This window comes from Megalopta genalis, chromosome 4, assembly GCF_051020955.1.
Source record: "Megalopta genalis isolate 19385.01 chromosome 4, iyMegGena1_principal, whole genome shotgun sequence".
NCBI classification, from domain to species: Eukaryota; Metazoa; Arthropoda; class Insecta; order Hymenoptera; family Halictidae; genus Megalopta; species Megalopta genalis.
In genome coordinates this window covers 9245240-9264625 of record NC_135016.1, presented here as the reverse complement: position 1 = coordinate 9264625, position 19386 = coordinate 9245240, and the positions used below count along the sequence as shown (strand labels likewise).

The 19386-nt window shown below is 43.4% G+C and overlaps 1 protein-coding gene across 12 annotated transcripts in view; it reads right to left on the bottom strand.

Moving 5' to 3' along the window:
* The window catches only part of Ca-beta (Calcium channel protein beta subunit), a 159108-nt gene that overhangs the window by 13387 nt on the left and 126335 nt on the right, over positions 1–19386 (bottom strand). For 6 of the 12 annotated variants that reach the window (XR_013033214.1, XM_033478623.2, XM_076521270.1 and 3 more), the window contains 8 exons: positions 14674–14790; positions 12344–12463; positions 11889–12099; positions 9161–9258; positions 6564–6700; positions 6323–6485; positions 5618–5987; positions 4548–4586 (listed from right to left, as the gene is read on the bottom strand). Coding sequence is in view for 10 of the 12 variants with exons in the window: in XM_033478623.2 (XP_033334514.1) it covers positions 4548–4586; positions 5618–5987; positions 6323–6485; positions 6564–6700; positions 9161–9258; positions 11889–12099; positions 12344–12463; positions 14674–14790 (1255 nt within the window). In the remaining 2 variants the exon portion in view is untranslated. Of the gene's footprint in view, positions 1–1535; positions 1830–4547; positions 4587–5617; positions 5988–6322; positions 6486–6563; positions 6701–9160; positions 9259–11888; positions 12100–12343; positions 12464–14673; positions 14791–19386 lie in introns of all 12 variants that reach the window. The other 6 variants (XM_033478652.2, XM_076521271.1, XM_033478662.2 and 3 more) reach the window with 4 other exon arrangements.

The following is a 19386-nucleotide window of genomic DNA, read 5'->3' as shown; positions in this document are numbered from 1 at the left end:
GGAAAAACGTCGAACTTGGGACGCATCGATACACGACAGTATTACTCAAAAAAAAAACTATATTATAAGAGAGTTACTCCGATGGCAAGTTAATAGTCACTGCGAAACGGAAAGGATCAATCGGCCTATCTACGTGTCACGTCTAGGAACACTGAAACAACACCTCACTCAACAGTGCATGCAAGCTAGCTATGCAAAAAAGAAGATGAAAAAAAATGGTGAAGAATGAAAAAGAGACACGCTGCAAAGACGTCCGACGTTCGAGCTTCCTTCTGCGCAGAGTGATCGAGAAGCGGAGAAGTTTCACGTCTCGAACGAGTCCATCCCTCGAATGGATCATCACCGCGGCAAAAAAATCACAACGAACGGGACCTGGGCGATCGTAAAAAGCGACGTCCCAATTCCGATCGAACGATCCTCGTTATACCAATCGATCCAAAACATGTCTCCTCACGACTACATTCGTTTACGTCGAACAAGTTAGAGGCTAGTCTATCAACCTATTCTATGTGAGAAGGGTCGGCGAAGGGCTGGCGAGACTGGCAACAAAAAGAAAAATAAAGAGGACCGAAGACATCGAGGCTCTAGTGAGAAACAAAATTCCAATAAATAGAATGGGCCCCTGACGATCGCGCTGAATGGTGAACGAGTACAGTGTTCACCCCGTATCGCTTCACTTTTCTCATCCTGATTGACGCTATTTCTATCAAAGGGGTCCAGAGACTCCTTCGACAATTTTAATTTGAAATTATTTTCTAAAGCCATTTTTCCTCAATTGACTTCTCAACATTCTTTACTATTAAGAATAGTGTTATTTCCAATTTGAATGCCCGCATAAAGTTAAGTTAAAGCTAATTCGAAGCTAATTTGAAGCTAATTTGAAGCTAATTTAAAGCTAATTTTTCTTCTATACGAAAATATAGGATTACAAAATGCCACTTTTATTTCTCTTCTGTCAGATATTCTGCGATTCCAATTTAACGCTAGAGCTACCAAACCCGTCGGATCGAGAGCTATCCGACTGATGAAATGATAAACATTTTTTTACGGAAAAGACTGTCGACTGTTTTTTTTTATTTAAGTATATATTATCATCAAAATTATACGAAAAAATAAATAAATAATTTCGATCATGTCATTCTCACGGCACAACATGTGCAAATCAGTCGCGTTTAGGTCTCGGCGATTCTAGTGTTAAACGTGCGTAAGCGCGTCGAATATTTTCCACAGAGATACGTTTATAACCTCAGCAATTATGCAACGCGAATTGACGTCGTATCGACGTCGAGCAACGAGATACATCGTCGACGAAATGCATCGTATCGACGTCGATAAATAAAACGAATTACGATCGATTCTATGCGAATGAGAATTCAGTGTGAAAATTGCGAGACGCGCAGGGGTGAACGTTGCACAGCGGAGGGTTTTAGGCGTTCAACAAAGTAACCAGAAACATAAATCCGTCTGCGTTTGGTGAAGAGAAACAGGTAGGATCCCGTTCACCGGGCCCATGCACCAAACCCGTCAGTACTTACTACGCGGCCCCAGAAAGTAGGTATCCCTATTTACACAGTCTCTAATTCTCAGAACCTCACCTCCCCCCTGTGACAAGGGGAGGACCCCTGTACAATATCAGCGGGGGTGTCTACGCCGTGAAATCTCATCCGCGGCGAGGATGTGGGAGGAGCGGAAGAAGCCGGTCGTTCTTAGCGTCGTCGAGCGAGCGTGTTCACATTAGCTCGACTCTTTCGGCTTGCCATCGTCACCCCGGCCATAGCTGAATTGGCCCTGTTTGCGGATCACTCCCGTGGCAGCCACCGCCTCCACGGCTTTTACACGTAAACAGAGACAAAACATCGGAGTCAGAGCTCGTCGACAATCCACGCGGCGCCGATTTCCGCTTCGGAATCTATCACCCGCGCGATTTTCTAGCTCAACGATGTTCAACCGATCTCTTAGCTTCGGGCGAGCTAGTTCAATTGGACATGAAGACTGAAATAGCAACTTTTTCACCGTGGGTCTAAGGACGAGTTGAACATCCCTGGTCTAGCTGCATCCGAGCGCATCGTAGACACGATCGAGAGACAATGGGACGGGTTTCTAGGTGGAGAATCTATTGGCAACCTCGCGAGAGCCGACTTGTTAGTCTTGCCGAGCACGGAACACGCGTGGATCGACGAGTCCGACTCCCAATTAGTGGTTTCTGGTCGAGAGACTCCTTGGAGATTGCTTGAAGCCTGCTGCTCTGTTAGTGCATTTAGAATTTCCCTTTCCGAGCTCCCCTTGACGCTGCGATGATTATTACTGTCCCTTTAATTTAGGCACTGTTAGAAAAGCACAGTAACAAATGAGAAGTCGCAGAGAATGAAGAATGAGAAAGAGGATCGATCTGAAGTGTGTGAGACGCTCGAATGGATCGATGCAGAGTTAACATGTCCGGATGAAATGATCGCAGTGCCGCGGATTTTAAAATGGCCAGCGAACGATTAGATCGATGAGGTGTTTCGTGAAATGAACTTTCGAAAGTGGCTGATGGGCCGAAGACATCCTCGTGAAATGACAGCGAACAGCGTGCAAGCCGCAGATGAAATGCGATGAGATGAACACGTAAGAGAAATTGAATAGAACGGTTTCTTTTCTTCGGACGGAAAACTGATGACGGGGATGAAGAAAAAGAGAGCAAGATAAGAGACGTTCGAGGCTAACGAGAGCAACCGGGCGCCATTGTCTCGCCACGGTTGACGCAGGTTCGTCGAACCGTGCTCTGTCGCTGAAAAGAAATTCAATGTGACTGGTGCCGCTTATCCACGAGCACTCTTCGTGGCTCGCCGAGGACCCGAAGGCAGCTAGTTTCGATCTACCAGCTCGTGCGGTTCGCTGCTTCTACTCCGAACATCGGAGGCCGAAGTATTTACAGGAGGTGGGAGCTGCTCGATGAACGTTCGCGCGAGATTCTACGAAGATGAACTTGGAGAAACTAATCGAACAGGTGCATCGTAACTAGACTGAGGATTTTTCAGTATTATACGGCACGTGCCAGTTCGAAAAATGCGTATATGCCAAAATTGATCGCGGTCTTACTTTATGATCATCGCAGGAAATCTTTCAAGTGTATTATAATTAGATTGCAGATCTTTGCAATCTAATTAGATTGCAGATCTTTTTTACTGCTATCATTTAACGTGGAAGTGTGAAAAAGGCATGTATATGAAACTTAATTGCACTCTCTTCATTTATGTTCATCCCAAGAAAATCGTTCAACCGTATTATAACTGGATTGCAGGTTTCTCTGCATTCATTTAATGTCGAATTGCGAAAAATGAATGTAAATCAAAATGAATCGCATTTGTACTGTATATTCATTCCAAGAGATCTCCCGACTGTGTCATAATTAAGTTGTGTACTTTTCTGCGTTCACGGTATGCGCATGTTTGAAAAACACATATCAAAAAAAATGATTTGCATCGCTGCTTCAGGTTCAGCGCAAGAAACCTGCCAAACGAAGCAAGAAGTGTTTCCCTTCTTCGCACGTGCATAAAGTAACGCACGAAGACGAGAACTTACGATAAAAATCCGCAATCAAATTATAACGGTTCCGCAATTTTTTATCGCTGAGAATACGCATAAATTTCTCCACAATATAATTGCAGCGTTCTGCTTCGTCGAGTAGCTCCCGCTGGTGTCTACAATGTGGATCCAAGGTACGTGCAGCACATCGAAATTACCGTGATAGAATCAGCAGGCTGCAAGGTTGCATAGCCACTGGCGGTCTCCTAGAGGGTAACGCCCCTACTGTCTACCACGACTAACCATGCAACGGCTACGTGCAGCTAATGGACAAAGGTTGTGATAGCGTGTTTCATTACTAGCTTCGAATGTCGGCCGCGCTCGAAGTAATTGTAACGCAACAGTACGCAACAGAGCGCGGTGGCAACAACAACGGTGGGAGGGGGAGGCTGGGGGGGACCGACGCGACGTGTGACATAAGAACAACAGTCGCGAGGCTGTTTCGGTTGTTCCGAATCCCCTTGGACTACGGGATAATACGGTACAGGGTGTCTCGAAATTATTGTGTAAGCGAGAAATGAGGGGTTCCTGAGGTCATTCGAAGTAACTTTTTCCTTAGCGGAAATGCAATCCGCCGCTTCGTTTACGAGTTATTAGCGAAAAACCGTGACCAATGAGAGGCGAGATCAGCTGACGCGAGGCGGCCGAGCCAACAAGTTCCTCCCAGTTCCGCTGATTGGCTCGGCTGCCTAGCGCTAGGCGAGCTCGCCTCTCATTGGTCGCTGTTTTTCGCTAATAACTCGCGAACGAAGCCGCGGATCGCATTTTCGCTAAGGAGAAAGTTACTTCGAATGATCTCAGGAACCTCTCACTTCCCGCTTATACAATAATTTTGGGGCACCCTGTAGTATGCGGTTCTCGGATCGAGCGAGTAACGGAACACAAAGCTGCGCGACCAAGGTGATACTCATGAGGGAGAGAGAGAGAGAGAGAGAGACGTGTGGTAACAATGTTGCGCTCGAAGGAGAAGGTTGGGTTACCTCTTGGCTCGTGGCCGTAGTAACTCTGGCGACGGGCACCTGAGGGGGCAACAAGAAAGTGTCAAGCGTTAGTTGACGGAATTGGGGCTCGTTAGAGTTTCGAGTGAGTCTAGAGTGCCTCGACCCAGCGCGAGGAGGAGAGGACCGCGACCAGGCTGCGGGGACCGAGACGATACGCGAGACCGTTTCGCGACGATATCGCGCACCGAAAAAACATTCTCTAATCTGCTCCGAATTAACCGGGGATGGTCTTGCGAGCACCAGGTGCGCAGATTCATTGGTGGCTCTCGTTGTCGATGGGTCAACGAGACAAAAGCGTCTGTCCTTCGAGAACGGACTCGAGATGGAAGCGATGGGCAAACTGCGGATCTTTATGCAAACTAAAACTTAACAATTGACTAAATCTTAACAATTGAGTGAGTTAGAATTACGGTGGCATAAATCACGCTTTTCGCATCGCAAGAGACAGGAAGTGTTAATATTTACTAGCATGTGTATTATTTACTTAATTTATAGGAATCTTATAATTTGTTTCACTCGTCTTTTTAATACTTTGGTATGTACAGACTATGTTTTAAAACGTAAAATTTCGAAAATGTGAATGTTCTGTGGGAAGTATTCTAGATCGAATAAAATCTCATCGAAGAAGCTTCTGTGAATCCTCCTGCTAATGAAGATTTGCATCGTTTTAGAAGAGATATGTGCAGCAAATAATTTCAAGAAAATTTGAACGGTACATCGATGATCATCAATTATTTTAATTTGCCCTCTGTATTGAATCGTCTCGACCCGTTTTCGTCATGAATTGCATAAAATCCGCAGTCGATCGGCGTACATCGCTTCCGGATATTGCTTCGTTCGCCGATAGAAAAAAAAAGGGAAAACAAAGAGCAGTTCACGAATCGGAAGTTTGCACACCCAGCACAGTCGCAAAGATCTGCTAACTGTTCTCCGATCAGTAGCGACTCCATTCTCCGCGATAATGAAACCCACGTAGAGTATCTGTACGTCGAAACATTCAGCTATCCGATCGACGACAGTGCCCGACAGCGAGCTGGCCAGAAAGATACCTGATGTGACGCGAGGTGTCAGCGCGTCGACGGGTGCGTCGGGCGCGGGGATTGGTCTCGCGACCGTCGCGATTACAGGTGGATGCGTGGCCCTCCAATAGGCTTCCAGGTACTCGGCCACGTGGTCGCAGGCATCCTCCAGCTGGTTCTCGTCGAGGATCACGTCGAACATGTCCGCGGGACAGTGGGCCAGCTTCTCCGCCGCCATCATTTGTACGTTCATGTTCTTCACTTGCGACTTGCCGCGCGACTTGATCAGCCTCTGCAGCACCTTCGGCGTCGTGATCTTCAGGTAGACGATCGTGGGGGCTAGACTGGTCTTCCGTAGTTGCGACGGGTGGTTTATGGTGTCGCAGTCCAGCACCACCAGCTGAAACAGAGCCAGAGTCAGCTCTGAACATTGCGAAGGGTCCTGGGCTATGTCAGGATACAACCTCGTTTCGATCGAAATTTCTACGAGGGCCTGACTTCTAATAAATAATAAATAAATCTCTAATAAAAAATAGACCTCTAACAAATAATAAAGACTAGCAGTCTGCTGGTCTCAGTTCCCCATTGTCGAGGAATTAAGTAGGAGAAATATGGTCGAGAGATCACAACTCGATTGCCGAATGTCTGAACGGGGAAAGCTATGAACCGAGACTAAGTTTGAGGACCTTGAAAATAGTAGAGATCTAGAAAGATCCATAGAAAGGTAGCAGTTACCTGGAGAGTCCTGGCAAGCTCGAAAATCCTCTCGATCTCAGTCTGCACCACCGCGAAGCCGTCGCTGTTGGTCGACCGTTCCATGATCGCCCTCTTCGTCGGGTTGTTCAACAAGGACCTCTTGGCTAACGATATATCGACCGCTACCCTGGTGATAATTATCCTGCAACCACGAAAGATCGTCTGCAACTTCCTTTCGGGACTCGTACCATCGCAGAAAATCACGGAGGCTTCCTCTAACCTGCCCTCGAACCGATGCTTCAGGAAGTTGAACAACGCCTTCTGCATCATGTCCGTGACCTGATAACCCTTCAGCGAAGGACCCACCAGGACCACCGGCCTCATGGAAGGTACGACGTCATACGGCGCTGGTGTCTCCTGGAAAACGGAGGCTGGAGTCAGTGGGATCGAGGATCGAGGGGAGACCCACTCGCCCCAGGATCAGCCCCAGGATAGTCTCACTTACGTAGGACTTCGTGAGCACGGAATGCAACATTGAAAACATTGAAAACAGTTAATGGCCACTCGTTTGAATCGAGACATGCGACCTACCCTCCTGCACGGCCAAAGGACCTTCCAGTACGGGCATTATGTCTTCAGCATCCAAAGGCGCTTTGGCCAAGCAGTGTGTATTCGTCAACTAACGCTATCAACGACCTCCTACGGACTATCGTCTAGTCTACCGATCCGGAGAACCATTTTCTTTTTTTTCGTTCGGGTACAGAGCAAGGATTTACTCCGAAGTCGTCCCAAAAGCGTCTCTTTCGTCTTTGCGCGAGAGCAGCCTTTTGACCCCTTGCACTACGATTTCTCTCGCGACTGTACTAAGCACTTTTCCGAGGGATCGTTCTTGGACCTTGATAGCAGAAGAATCAAATATTGCTCTCATATTTAGAGCGAACGAATAATATTCGTATTTAATAGATTACGAACTTCGAGTCTGACACGTTGCTATAGTGCAAGGGATCGGCGAAGCAAATCGGCGCGGCTAATTAAGCGAGATCCGAAGAAATACTAAATAGCACGTTTGTCAAAAGAACGAACGTGTGGTTTTTGGGACGACCGAGTCTTTCGGCTCTGCGGCTGGCAGGTGCCTGGGAACCGAATGTTCCTCTTGTTCGAATTATTGGAACACGTGGCCGGTCTAGCTAACGCCACATGACACTCTATTAACCTACTTGCGGTGTCCCCTGCCTGTCAGGCGTCTAAATCTTTGCTCTGCCTCTAGATTTCGGCGGCCCACGTCTTTGATAATGGTGTTAGCCAGAAAAATGGTTCGCTCGGAGCACACAGTTGGTCCGAGTTGTTCTGTCCGATTGAACATGCTATCGCAATTATCGTTCGTAACTATCGATAAACCTCGTCGGGGGACTTTTTCGCTCGATTGCTTTCAATTAGTACGTAACGCGGGCAAAACTGTAATTTGCATGAAGACCGGCGGTGTTTCGATCGACCATACGACCAACTGTGCGAATCCACGGCAATTATCGATCGATGCTAGAAACCGCTACTCACATCGACACCTAACTGACACACAAAGTAGAAAATACGTTTGTTCTCCACCTGTTCGTAGAGCAGCCATCGGGCTCGAAACGATTCAGTGCGCCAGCGAAGCAGAGAGGGATGAAGAGGAGGCAGAAGAAGAAGAAAAAAAGAAGTAATAGTAGTAGTAGTAGTAGTAATAGTAGTAGAAGCGATTCTCCTTGGTACGACAATCGTTGAAAGCACGCGCGAAATTATTACATAAACTCGCCTCGAGAGTTACGAGGTCCCGAGTGCTCGCCCGTCGTACTTTTTCAACAAATACACGATGCAGAGAGCTTACAGACCCACACACACAGCCGCAGATTATACTCACAGAAATAAATCTGCTAGTCCTCGCGTGGCCCACGATATTTTCTAGCACCGACTGATAAATTTAGACGCGAAAGCCTCGTTCACGTCAATGGGCGCTATCGCGGGCGTGCCGAATCTTTGCCAAATCCGCGGGAAAATCTTCCCTTGGATCGTTCCGGAGCGTGGCGGCGTCGTAAAACTAGTATACGGCTTGTACACGGTGTCAACGAAGCGATAGTTAGCCGTGCTAGACGTTCGATCGTTGACAATCGAATGGCTCCACCGAAACTTCCATTACCATAGAGCATGGCGTCTCTCTCTTTTTATATCGTACTTAAGAGGAAGCCTTTATTAACCCATACGTCCGAAGCCGACTGTCCGATGAAGTTCAGGTTTGGCAGAATATTTTAGCCGACGATTTCACTGCGAACTTCTATGCAAAATAGAAATTCATCGGATTAATCGCAAGAAATAGAAACTGTATAGCAAGTTCATTCCTTCTTTAATCACTTTAATAGATCAAGAATAAGGCATTGACGTTTTTTAAATATTTTTATCTATCTTCTGTTTTAAATTACGACCACCCAATTTTGTTGTAAATGCATAAAATCTGCAGTCAAGATGTACTAAGAGATGACCAAGGAAACTTTCCCAACAATTACATTCGAACTCCTAATCATTGACGAAATCATTATTGAACTTTCTAAAGTTCATAGAATGACAACGTTTCGTAGAGAAAACGGCTGTCACCGCGGAACTTCTGACCCCGTTGATAAGTTAAAATAATAATACAGTATCTCTAGTCGCGGAATAGCCATTGCTTCTTGACACCCTGCCACGAGTGAATTTAGGGTATCGTGAACGAGACTCCGCGGCCCGCTTCGTCCAGCCGACGACTATCAAAAAAGCTAGAGATATCGAAAAGTGTGATCGGCACGTTCAAGTGTACACAAAGGATCAGAGCGTGGTCGCAGACACTGCGGACCCGTCGAGATCGTTTACCGGCTTCTTGAAGAAATGCACCCGCTTCTCCTTGGTCGACGGTGTGGTCAAGGTCGCCTTCCCTCCCCGCACGTTGCACACGCTGTCGCAGTCGTCACCTGTCGAGGAGACAGAGCCGCGATTAATCGGTAGACGCTCGAAATCCTGTGCGACGATCAGTGTCCCTCTTTCTCTCAAGGTAGCTAGTGAGAAGCTTCAGAAACGCGATGCAATCTAAGTACCTAGGGTAACTAAGTCGATGCACTGATCCCGTCATCACAGAAGCGACTACTAGTGCCCGGACTGATACCGAATCGACGTCGGCCGACGCTTGAAACCGATTCGAGTGGGACTCATCCCGCTGCCTATCGATAGATCAATACGGATACCGTCCCAGCTTTTTCCAAGCACTCATCCGCTGCTCAATTTGCGATCGGCCGCTGTTCCACATTTCGTTCGTCGAACCGATTTCCAAATCTGCGTTTGTTACTCGACGAAATTGCGATGAGAATTAGCAAACGGTGTCTGATAAAATAGTCGATGTCTTGGCTACTTTAAATTTGTGTAAGGTCTTGTAACAGTCCGTGATTTTAGGCAAAAATTATACAGCATTTTCCAACTTTGTGAATTTTATAACATCGTTCAATTTTATGCAAATTTTATACCATTCTGCAACTTTGCGAATCTGATAGCATTGTCAGACTTTATGGGAATTCACCATAAGAATACCATTCTGCAACTTTGCGAATCTGATAGCATTGTCAGACTTTATGGAAATTCATCATAAGAATACCATTCTGCAACTTTGTAAATTTTATAGCATTGTAAAACTTTATGCCAATTTTTTACCATTCCGCGACTTTGTGTATCTGGTGACATTGATAAACTTTATGGAAATTTTATACCGTTCTGCAACTTCGTGAATTTTATAGCATTGTTCAATTTTATGCATTCTGCAACTTTGTGAATCTGATAATATTGTTCAACTTCATGGAAACTTTATACCATGCTGCAACTTTATGCAAATCTTATATAACTCTGTAACTTTGCCCAGATCCTTTCAGTTGCAACTATTTTACAGAAATTATGATAATATTTTGAAATTTTATGGAGATTATAACATCCTGCAACTTTGTAAATATTATAACATTCTCAAAGTTTCTATGAAGATCTTATACATTCTCTAACTTTGTGTAAAATGTTAAAGTAAACTGCGCGGATTTTTATGCAAAATAAAAATTGTTATCATTAATTATAAGATGAAGGAACTACGTAACATAATAATTTCAATGAGTTGACAATAATACAACAATATTTTCAAATTGTTCTAATGTTCTGGTATTTTACATTTGATTTATTATTTTTTGTCATAAATCCATAAAATCTGTCTCACGTAAAACATCACAATTGCCTGCAACTTTGTGTGAAATTTGACATTCTCTATGTGTTAATTTTAAAGGACGAAACTTTTACTTGCATATATCTGATCTTATTTTTTAGCAGCTCCTTATTTTCACGACGAATTACAAATACTCGATTCGGTATCATTCCCATTACTAGCAACTACGAAATATTTTGTTACAGCGGTACTAAAGTGTGTCACGGACCTGTGTATGTGTAGGGCGTGTATCGAACTGGTGTGGTGATTAGCGATGGGCATAACCGTAGCCGAATTCGCGTGAATCAGAAGCAAAGGACAGTCGGCGCTAAGATCAAGCGTGATTGGACCACTAAGAATTCGCTCGAACTTCATCGCTATTTCAGACTCACTCTTTTTGTCAAAATTACAATCTCGAGAAAATTTCTTGCTGGTCCAACCGACGATAACTAAAGTCCCTATGCTAACTGTCTATGCCGACCGTCACTTACCGAGCAACTATTGGGTGTGCAAATTAATTCTTGACCTTCGCAGTTCATCAACTATAGCTTTCATTTAAGCAACGTAACTAAACACAAAAAACATGATGTCGTCTGTTAAACAGTATCGCACACTTTTTGAGGTACTATCGCCGAGGCTAAATGATCATCTTTACTACAAGGGACGTACAATAAATTTTGTTATAATACAAAGCAATAATAATAATATAATATATAAAAAAATATAATATGAAAAATATATAAAATATAAAAAAATAATAATATATATAATATAATAATACTAAACAATATAGTTATACATAAATTACAATAAAAGTTCACAATGCATATCAGAATTGAGATCAAGTCAGCTGATCTACAAAAATCTCTATTGAACGAATTTTAAAACGCCTCAGAAGAGAGAGAGGTAAAGAGTGCACAAACGATTCGAAAGCTGCTATTATTTCGTAAGAATCTGATCAGTTATCTACAAAATGTCAGAAAGATGTTCGAACAGCCAGAAATAAACTTGCACGCCTAATAAAAGGGCAAATATTGTTGAAGGTTGGTGAAAGAAGCTCGCGTGTGAGAAGAATGAAAGCTACAGTGTGTGTTTGTTTGTTGCGTGTGTATGTGTTTTGATGTTCTCAGAGATACTTAAGGCCAGAAGCGCATAAGAGTGTTCAAGGTATCGGTCTTTCGCTCGCATTTCTTTATTTTTTTTTTTATGTATATTCTCTGACTATTGTGTCCGCCGGAGAAACGATTCCCTCCGCTCTGTATTCGCTGTCGTTGCGTCGAACCGGTCGAGATGAGAGGTTATCCCGTAATCGGCACGAGACACCGTGACGCTTGTCGGGGCGGGGAAAGAAAGAAGGACGTGCTAGGATACCTGGTGTAGGTGGTGTGGAACCACGTGAGGGCATACCACTCTCGCCAAGGTTCCCTGAAGACCCTCCGCGCGCAGAGTGGAGGCTCTTGGTGCCGCGCGCAGCGCTCGCCTGCTGCCTCAGGGCCTCCAACTTCACCGGTGATGGGATGAAACCGACGTCCGAGTTCTCTTTCACGAGCCTACCTATCCACCAGTTGTTGTCGTACTTCTCCTGTGCAAGAGAACACCGCGATCGTTAACCTTTGAACCGGCCGGGTCCACCTGGCCGTGGGACCCAGGTGTCTGGGACCCCCTTTACGCGTTGGGCGATGCGTCGGTCGTATATGCGTCACGCTAATTTTTTAACCAGCCTTTGAAATTTATGTTCATTGTAATACATCGGAGACGTTTAGAATGCACGAGAGTTAAGCTAATATTTCTTATGGCAAATTTGGCGAAGGTTGCTGTTCGGTTACCTTGATGTGCAGAAAGTCGCGGACGTTGAAGCTGACTGCCAAGCCATGCACCGGCGAATCATCGTCCACGGATCCGTCATAGCTCACGTTGGTCCGCACTGCAAACGCTACCGGTTTCGTCTGAATAATTCAAACAGATCTATATTAACAACGTAATATCTGATAATTTGCAGCATCGATTTATCAGTCTCGCGATGCATGAGAAAGATTCGGGAAATGCTCTACAACGATTACTTCCCGATATTTGTTTCTGAATCGCGGATTTTTTTATGCAGAATAAAAGCGATCTTCATCGATTGCGACATACATAAATCAAATAGCTTGCTCTCTTTAATAATTTTTGTTATCTAATGTCAATGCTTAAATGCTTCTAGTACTTTTCATTGTTTCAAATTTCACCAATCCATTTTTTTTCGTTAAAGCATAACATTCGCAGTCTTCAATAATCACGAACTAATTCAAGAAACCAAATGATCTCTTTACGAAAATTAACTGCGAATTTTTATACAAAATTGAGACCTTTTACATCGGTCGTAAAGCCACAATGTTTAGAATTTCGCGTTAAATCTCGCCTCCTCCTTTTTATCGCAGATGCACGCCGCGTTTTCGTTTGGCTTCTGACAATCGACGCGAACAATGTTTGCATAAAGATTCGCGGAGTCACTGCATCAACGACAGATGACGTCGCAAGGTCCGTCGATCACGATGTCGACATACTTATTTGGTAATGCCACGGTCCATTAAAAACGTAGCACGCGCGCAACCGTAACGTAAGCGTAAAATAAAAGACAGTGAGATCACGGATGGCTGACACGTTGTCAGCGCGGTCTGGTGAGCCAACTCGCCCCCTCAATAAAGAATAAGAGCGTGACGAATCGACGGAGCAGCTGATCGTATTCATTACATTGCCGTACGCCTCGATCAATAACAACGTGAACAAATTTGTCCAGCGTTGCAAATACTATCGCGCGTAATTCACATTTTCTCGACGAGAAAACGAACGAAACAAATCGATACTAATCTTCGAAACATTTTACAAGATCTTCAATTCTTTCTTGATGCTCTCTGATTCATGATAAATCCGTGTTTCGGAAGATCGAGGTTTGGCGAAAACATGAATCATTGCTGAATTGTTCAAAATGTTCGGAGACTTTAAGAATTTAAAAACAAACAAAATTAGATAGAATTATATTATATTATATTATATTATATTATATTATATTATGTTATATTATATTATATTATATTATATTATATTATATTATATTATATTATATTATATTATATTATATTATATTATATTATATTATATTATATTATATTATATTATATTATATTATATTATATTATATTATATTATATTATATTATATTATATTATATTATATTATATTATATTATATTATATTATATTATATTATATTATATTATATTATATTATATTATATTATATTATATTATATTATATTATTTTATATTATAGAATTATCGTGCGTTGTTTGACATTTTTTGCAATACGAGAAATCTGCGCTTTTGAAGATTCATGTTTAGCGAAGATACGAGTCAATAATAAACCGTTAAAAACTGTCGTTCGTCGTTGAAAACTTCATCGCGCATAAATGATACTTTCCGATGCACGAAAAATCAGTGTTTTCGAAGATCGACGTTTGGCAAAGAAGCGAGACGATAACTGAACCGTTAAAAACGGACGAAGACGTAAACAATTGTGCACAATTGACATCTTCAGAATCGCGAAAAATCTGTGTTTCGGAAGATCGGAATTTGGCAAACGGACGAAACGATAACAAAACCGTTAAAAATGATCCAAGACGCGCGACGAAAAATCTTTTCGTCAACGAAAAATCTGTCCGATCAATGTTTAGCAAAGAGACGGCCTCCTTATCGCGGCGATCTGTTAGCAATTATCAAATCAATGGGCCTCCTCGGTTGGTTACAGGGGGTGACTGGTAATCAAAGGCAATAATATGATCGTGGCAGCGTGCGCGTACAATGCATCCGCGTCTATCGCCGGGGACAAAGGATCGCGGGGACGTTTAATTGGTTTCGCCGGGCAGGCTCTCGGGCGAAATCTCATTAGTCTGCCGCGCGTATTCATTGACACGCTTTTCATTCCGTCGCCGGGCGACTTAGACGGCCAGCAGCGTCGGGAGCAACGACGCCGTTCGGAAGCGGACGATCGATACGAAACGATTTACGAAAGGCCCTGTGCGTCGCGCCGGAAAACAGCCGGCGAGCGAAAAGGGAAACTAAAGGAAAAGGAAAAGGTGAAGGGAAAAGCAAACGGGGCCATAAGAAAGATCAATGACTTACCCTGGCTTTTTCAAGTTGACTGAGGGCCTGCCTCTCCTTCTCGCGTCGCAAGTTCTCCTTCTCCTCGTCCAGCGAGAGATCCGAGCTCGGCTGCGAGTAGTTCGAGTCCGCCGAGCCCTGAAACGCAAAACAAAACCGTTCAAATAGCACCACAAGGCGGCCGATATCATTACTTCTAAATCATTGTTTCTTGCCGCTTCCCACCACTCTGGAACCAGCCACCCATCGCGGCAAGGAATATTAAAATCCTTCTCAAGATGATCAAAAACTCCCGACAATTTCCGGTGCGGCAAACTGCCGGACAATAATGGGGTCTCCGGTGCAAAACATTCTAAATCGCCTGAATAATGATCCCTCTAATCCTCGTAATGCGATCTTGTAGCGCGTCGTTCATATTTTCTTCGTTTGAAACATATTTTCTCGGTCTACGTTCGCCGGCAGACGCGACAGATCAAAGACTTTAAGTCAGATTTAAAATAAAACCAATTTTACCGAGAGCTTTTTCAGACGTCCAGTGGGAGATATTTATTTCTCAGTCAATTTCTAACATTGGATACCTCCAGGTTCTATTTTCCAGTGGATTTATCAAATTAGAAACTTAAAATGCTGAATCAGTGGGATAGAATTAAGATAAAATTAATTTTTTATTGAGAGTTTCCTGTGGTATCCTGTGAAAAGTGTTTGTACTCCTGTTAATTACTGACAGTGAAATCCTGTTAATTTCATCAGCGAAAACTGATAAGTCGAAGACCTAGAACTTTGAGTCAGTTGGACAGATTTAAAATGAACTCGTTGAACCCATTGAGTGTCTTTTGACACATCCTGTGGGAAATATATACAGAGTATCCCATAATTATGTTAATATATGGAAAGGGGTGATTCCTGAAGTCATTTCAAGTAACTTTTTCCTTAGCGAAAATGCGATTCGCGGCTTCGTTTACGAGTTATTAACGAAAAACACTGACCAATGGAAGGCGAGCTCGCCTAGTGCTAGGCAGCCGAGCCAATCAGCGGAACTGGGCGGAACTCGTTGGCTTGGCCGCCTCACGCTAGCTGATCTCGCCTCTCATTGGTCACCGTTTTTCCTCAATAACTCGTAAACGAAGGCGCGGATTGCACTTTCGCTAAGGAAAAAGTTACTTCAAATGACCTCAGGAATCATCCTGTATATTTCAGTCTATGTTGATTAACAATCCTAATAGATCAAGCTTCGGACTGTCGACACGATGCCATATTGAATCAGTGACACTATTCCGATTTGGGAGAACAGGCAGTTCTCTTTCATCTGTTTCTGTGAGAACAAATATTTACAAAATCAAGCATGTTGCTCGTTGGTGTAGACTGCGCCTTGAATAATCTTTCTCGCTAAATCTTTTTTCCTCACAAATTGAGTCCGACGAAAGAGAACCATCTATTCTCGAAAATACGGCGCAATATTAGTTCCTTCGCGCGGCAACATGCCGGCAGTCCAAAGGTGAAAGACATTAGTTCAGTGTGACAGTACGAAAATAAACCTGTCGAGTGTTTTCCCGTCGATTTTCAAACGCGAGGATCGATTCGCAAAGCAGAAACGAAGTCACGTCGGACGCGGTGTTCTTCCACGTTCCTTGACTCCTATCTCCTTATCGATTACCTCTAACGGGGCGAACGTCTATAATCTGGAAGTTGGAACTCCGCACGGTCATTACACCGTGTTCCACATTCGCTGAAATTTGCCCATTGGCGAACGAGACGGCTCCCGCGAGATTTTCCGCGAGGAGGAGTCGCGGAGCTCCCGATGTTTTGTTCAGGAAAATCCCCGGAGAGGATCCTCGAAGACCGTCAAGCCATTAGTTCGGAAAGAGAGTCGACGGGGATCCAGTCTGCAAACGTTTCCAAGTGGCAGTTTGTAGAACTGTTATTTCAATCGAATTTTTCTCAAACAATCGGCTGTGTACACGATCTTTGGCCGGAATGCTTTCGAAACGATTTAACTGTTTTCTGTTGGGAAAAGTGGGCTTGTTTCGGCGGAAATCTATTGCGCACATTGTACTTCGCACGTGGATGGTCCTACGGAGACGTGAACGTCGTTTCGAAGTGGAAAACGGTGCAGTAGAAACGGACAGTTATTGTCAGACACGTAAATCTTTTTCTCGCGCTGTAATTATTCAATTTCTCGTACACGAAGCGAAGGTAGAACGTCGTAGAAATGTGGCGAGATAGTGAAAATATTTTCTAACACAGGTACTTAATGCAAATACATTGTTTTTAATATTGTAATTAAAAAATTGTTAAAAATATACCTGATTTTCTGACGAATTCAATTAAAATTCTGTTTTACTGCCACGAATGGCACCGGAATGCATGTAGACATATAATTTAACTTCGTCCTCTAGATTCGCTAACAATAAAAAAATTCTGCTATAATAATCGCACGACAGGCCAAGAGCGACTTCGATCAAAAAAGAAGATCGTATTTTATTCAAGAGGCGCTGTGGCATGAAAAATGTATAACCGAACGGTCCATGAATATTCCGAAATATTGAATAATCAGACTTTTAATAAAAGACTCTATTGTAAACGAAAAAAAAAATTCGCATATTCATAACGGTAACCCAATTATTCTATTTAGCGGTAGCATAGTTCCCGGAGACAAAGGCGCCAATCGGAACGAGATATCGGGAACGCGTTAACGGGATTACCTGGCAAAACCAATAAATCAGTTCCAAGGTGTTTCCACGGCCATTCGCAGGGTATTAGTGTCATGATCAAGTAAACAGCATCAATACCACGGCTGCGTCTGGAATTATCCGTGACAAAATTTCGGAATCTATCGCGCGCGGCTCTGCGACGCTATTTATTATGCCGGCCGTTGTTCGACTAAGTGTCCGAGGAATGCAGTAAATTCTCCCTAATTCGCGTTCAAATCGTGCACGAAAATGGACAATTTTCGAGCCTCGCGGCATATTTTTATAGTTGCCGATTTGTAAAAAAATGATAAAAACCAGACGCAAGCCTCGAATAATCGAGTTTTCTCTTCCCAAATTGTCCATTTTTGTGCACAATCTGTGCGCGAATTAGGGAGAAAGTATTGCACGATACCGCCGGGAACAATGTAACGAGGGGCCGCGATTAATTCCGCGTTCGAATTAATCGACGCGCGACTCGAATCGAAGTCTTATCGGTGCGCGGCCCGCGAACAAGAAATCCGCCCGGGCTAGACGCAATTTGTAGCAGTTTTATCGATCGGCACGATGACATTGACATATTGATCCGCCGTGTTGAAAGTCGAAGCCTCTGCTTGTCCCGTAATTAGACACTTAATTAAATGAGAAGGATGACCGAGGCCCGTCGAGCCCCTCCGACGAGAATTTGCATTTTCTCGCTATGAATGCACACAATTTCGTCCGAGGCCTCGGTATCCGTCGATCTAATTTTTAATACTCCGCGCACCGAATGCCTGTAAGCTTCCCCCGGACGATTTTCGTAATTTCATCCGCAGCGTGACATTGACGTATTGATCCGACACGCTCAAAGACGCCTTCTGGCATTCGAGCGATTAGTTCCACGCAAAGAATGTGTCGCGACACACGGGTGCAGCCTGCATTTGCATCCCGCCTTCATTGTTGGACAGCGGATAAAAATCTTCCGGGTTAATTGGGAGAAGTTGGCCTTCGACGAAACTATGGTTCTTTCGCTGTAACCATTTTAATAATTACCTTCTGTAATCAAGCATCGAGATCAATCACACTGGTCGAATTAATGAGATCGAAATAAGCAGAAAAATTCAATCATATGTTGACGATTGTTGTTCATTTACCATGTAAATTAAAGATATAGGTTTGGGAAAGATCAATGATCTCTGCACCGTTCGAATCATTCGGATCGAAACAGATGAACAAATCGAATCGCATGTTGATGGTTGTTAATCTAATCAGGCGAAATTGCGCGTTCTTTGACTGGCAATTTTAATAATTGTCTTTCGAAATCAGGCGTCGAATCACAGTGAAAAAACTAATCATATGTGCATGATTAGACTGCGGATTTTATGCATTTGTAACACAAATGGCTGGGTAAAATTTATAATAGCGAAAACATTAAAAAGTTTGCGAACATTTCTGTATCATTTTCAATTGACTAAAAATTATTAAAGATTGAAAGAAATTCTATTTGGCTCATGTTTGTTGGAATCCATGAAGAATGAATCTTTCTTTCGTATAAAGATTCATGATTGTTGCGGTCTATTCATGATTCTTGGTACGTTTTATTGATTATACATTACATTAATTTATAAAAGTAGCAAAGATACCTTTATTCTGATTTTTAACCAACATTATTGTAATATTTGCCACAAGCAAAGCTTACGTTGAATAAATAACTCACAAATGTATCTTCGCAGTCGTAAATGAAAAAATTAGTGACCCGTCATTCTGACGGGTCCCGCAAATCTACTGTTTCATAAATTTGGCTAAAAATCAGTGTTTCGTGTACCGTTGGAATCGATGCAATCGAGACAGAAAAATGAAATCGAATGTTGACGTCTGTAAACCATTGCTGTGTTGCATGAAATTTGACTCTGCCAAAGAAAAGATTAACATCGCACCTTTCAATTTTATAAAACGAACCAGCAGCCGTACGAGCATCTGGCCGGCCGATATTTTTGTAATATCGCTCAGTGAATCGAGATCGTAGTCGATATTGTCAATAGAAGGATTCATCGGCGGTGCGACATCC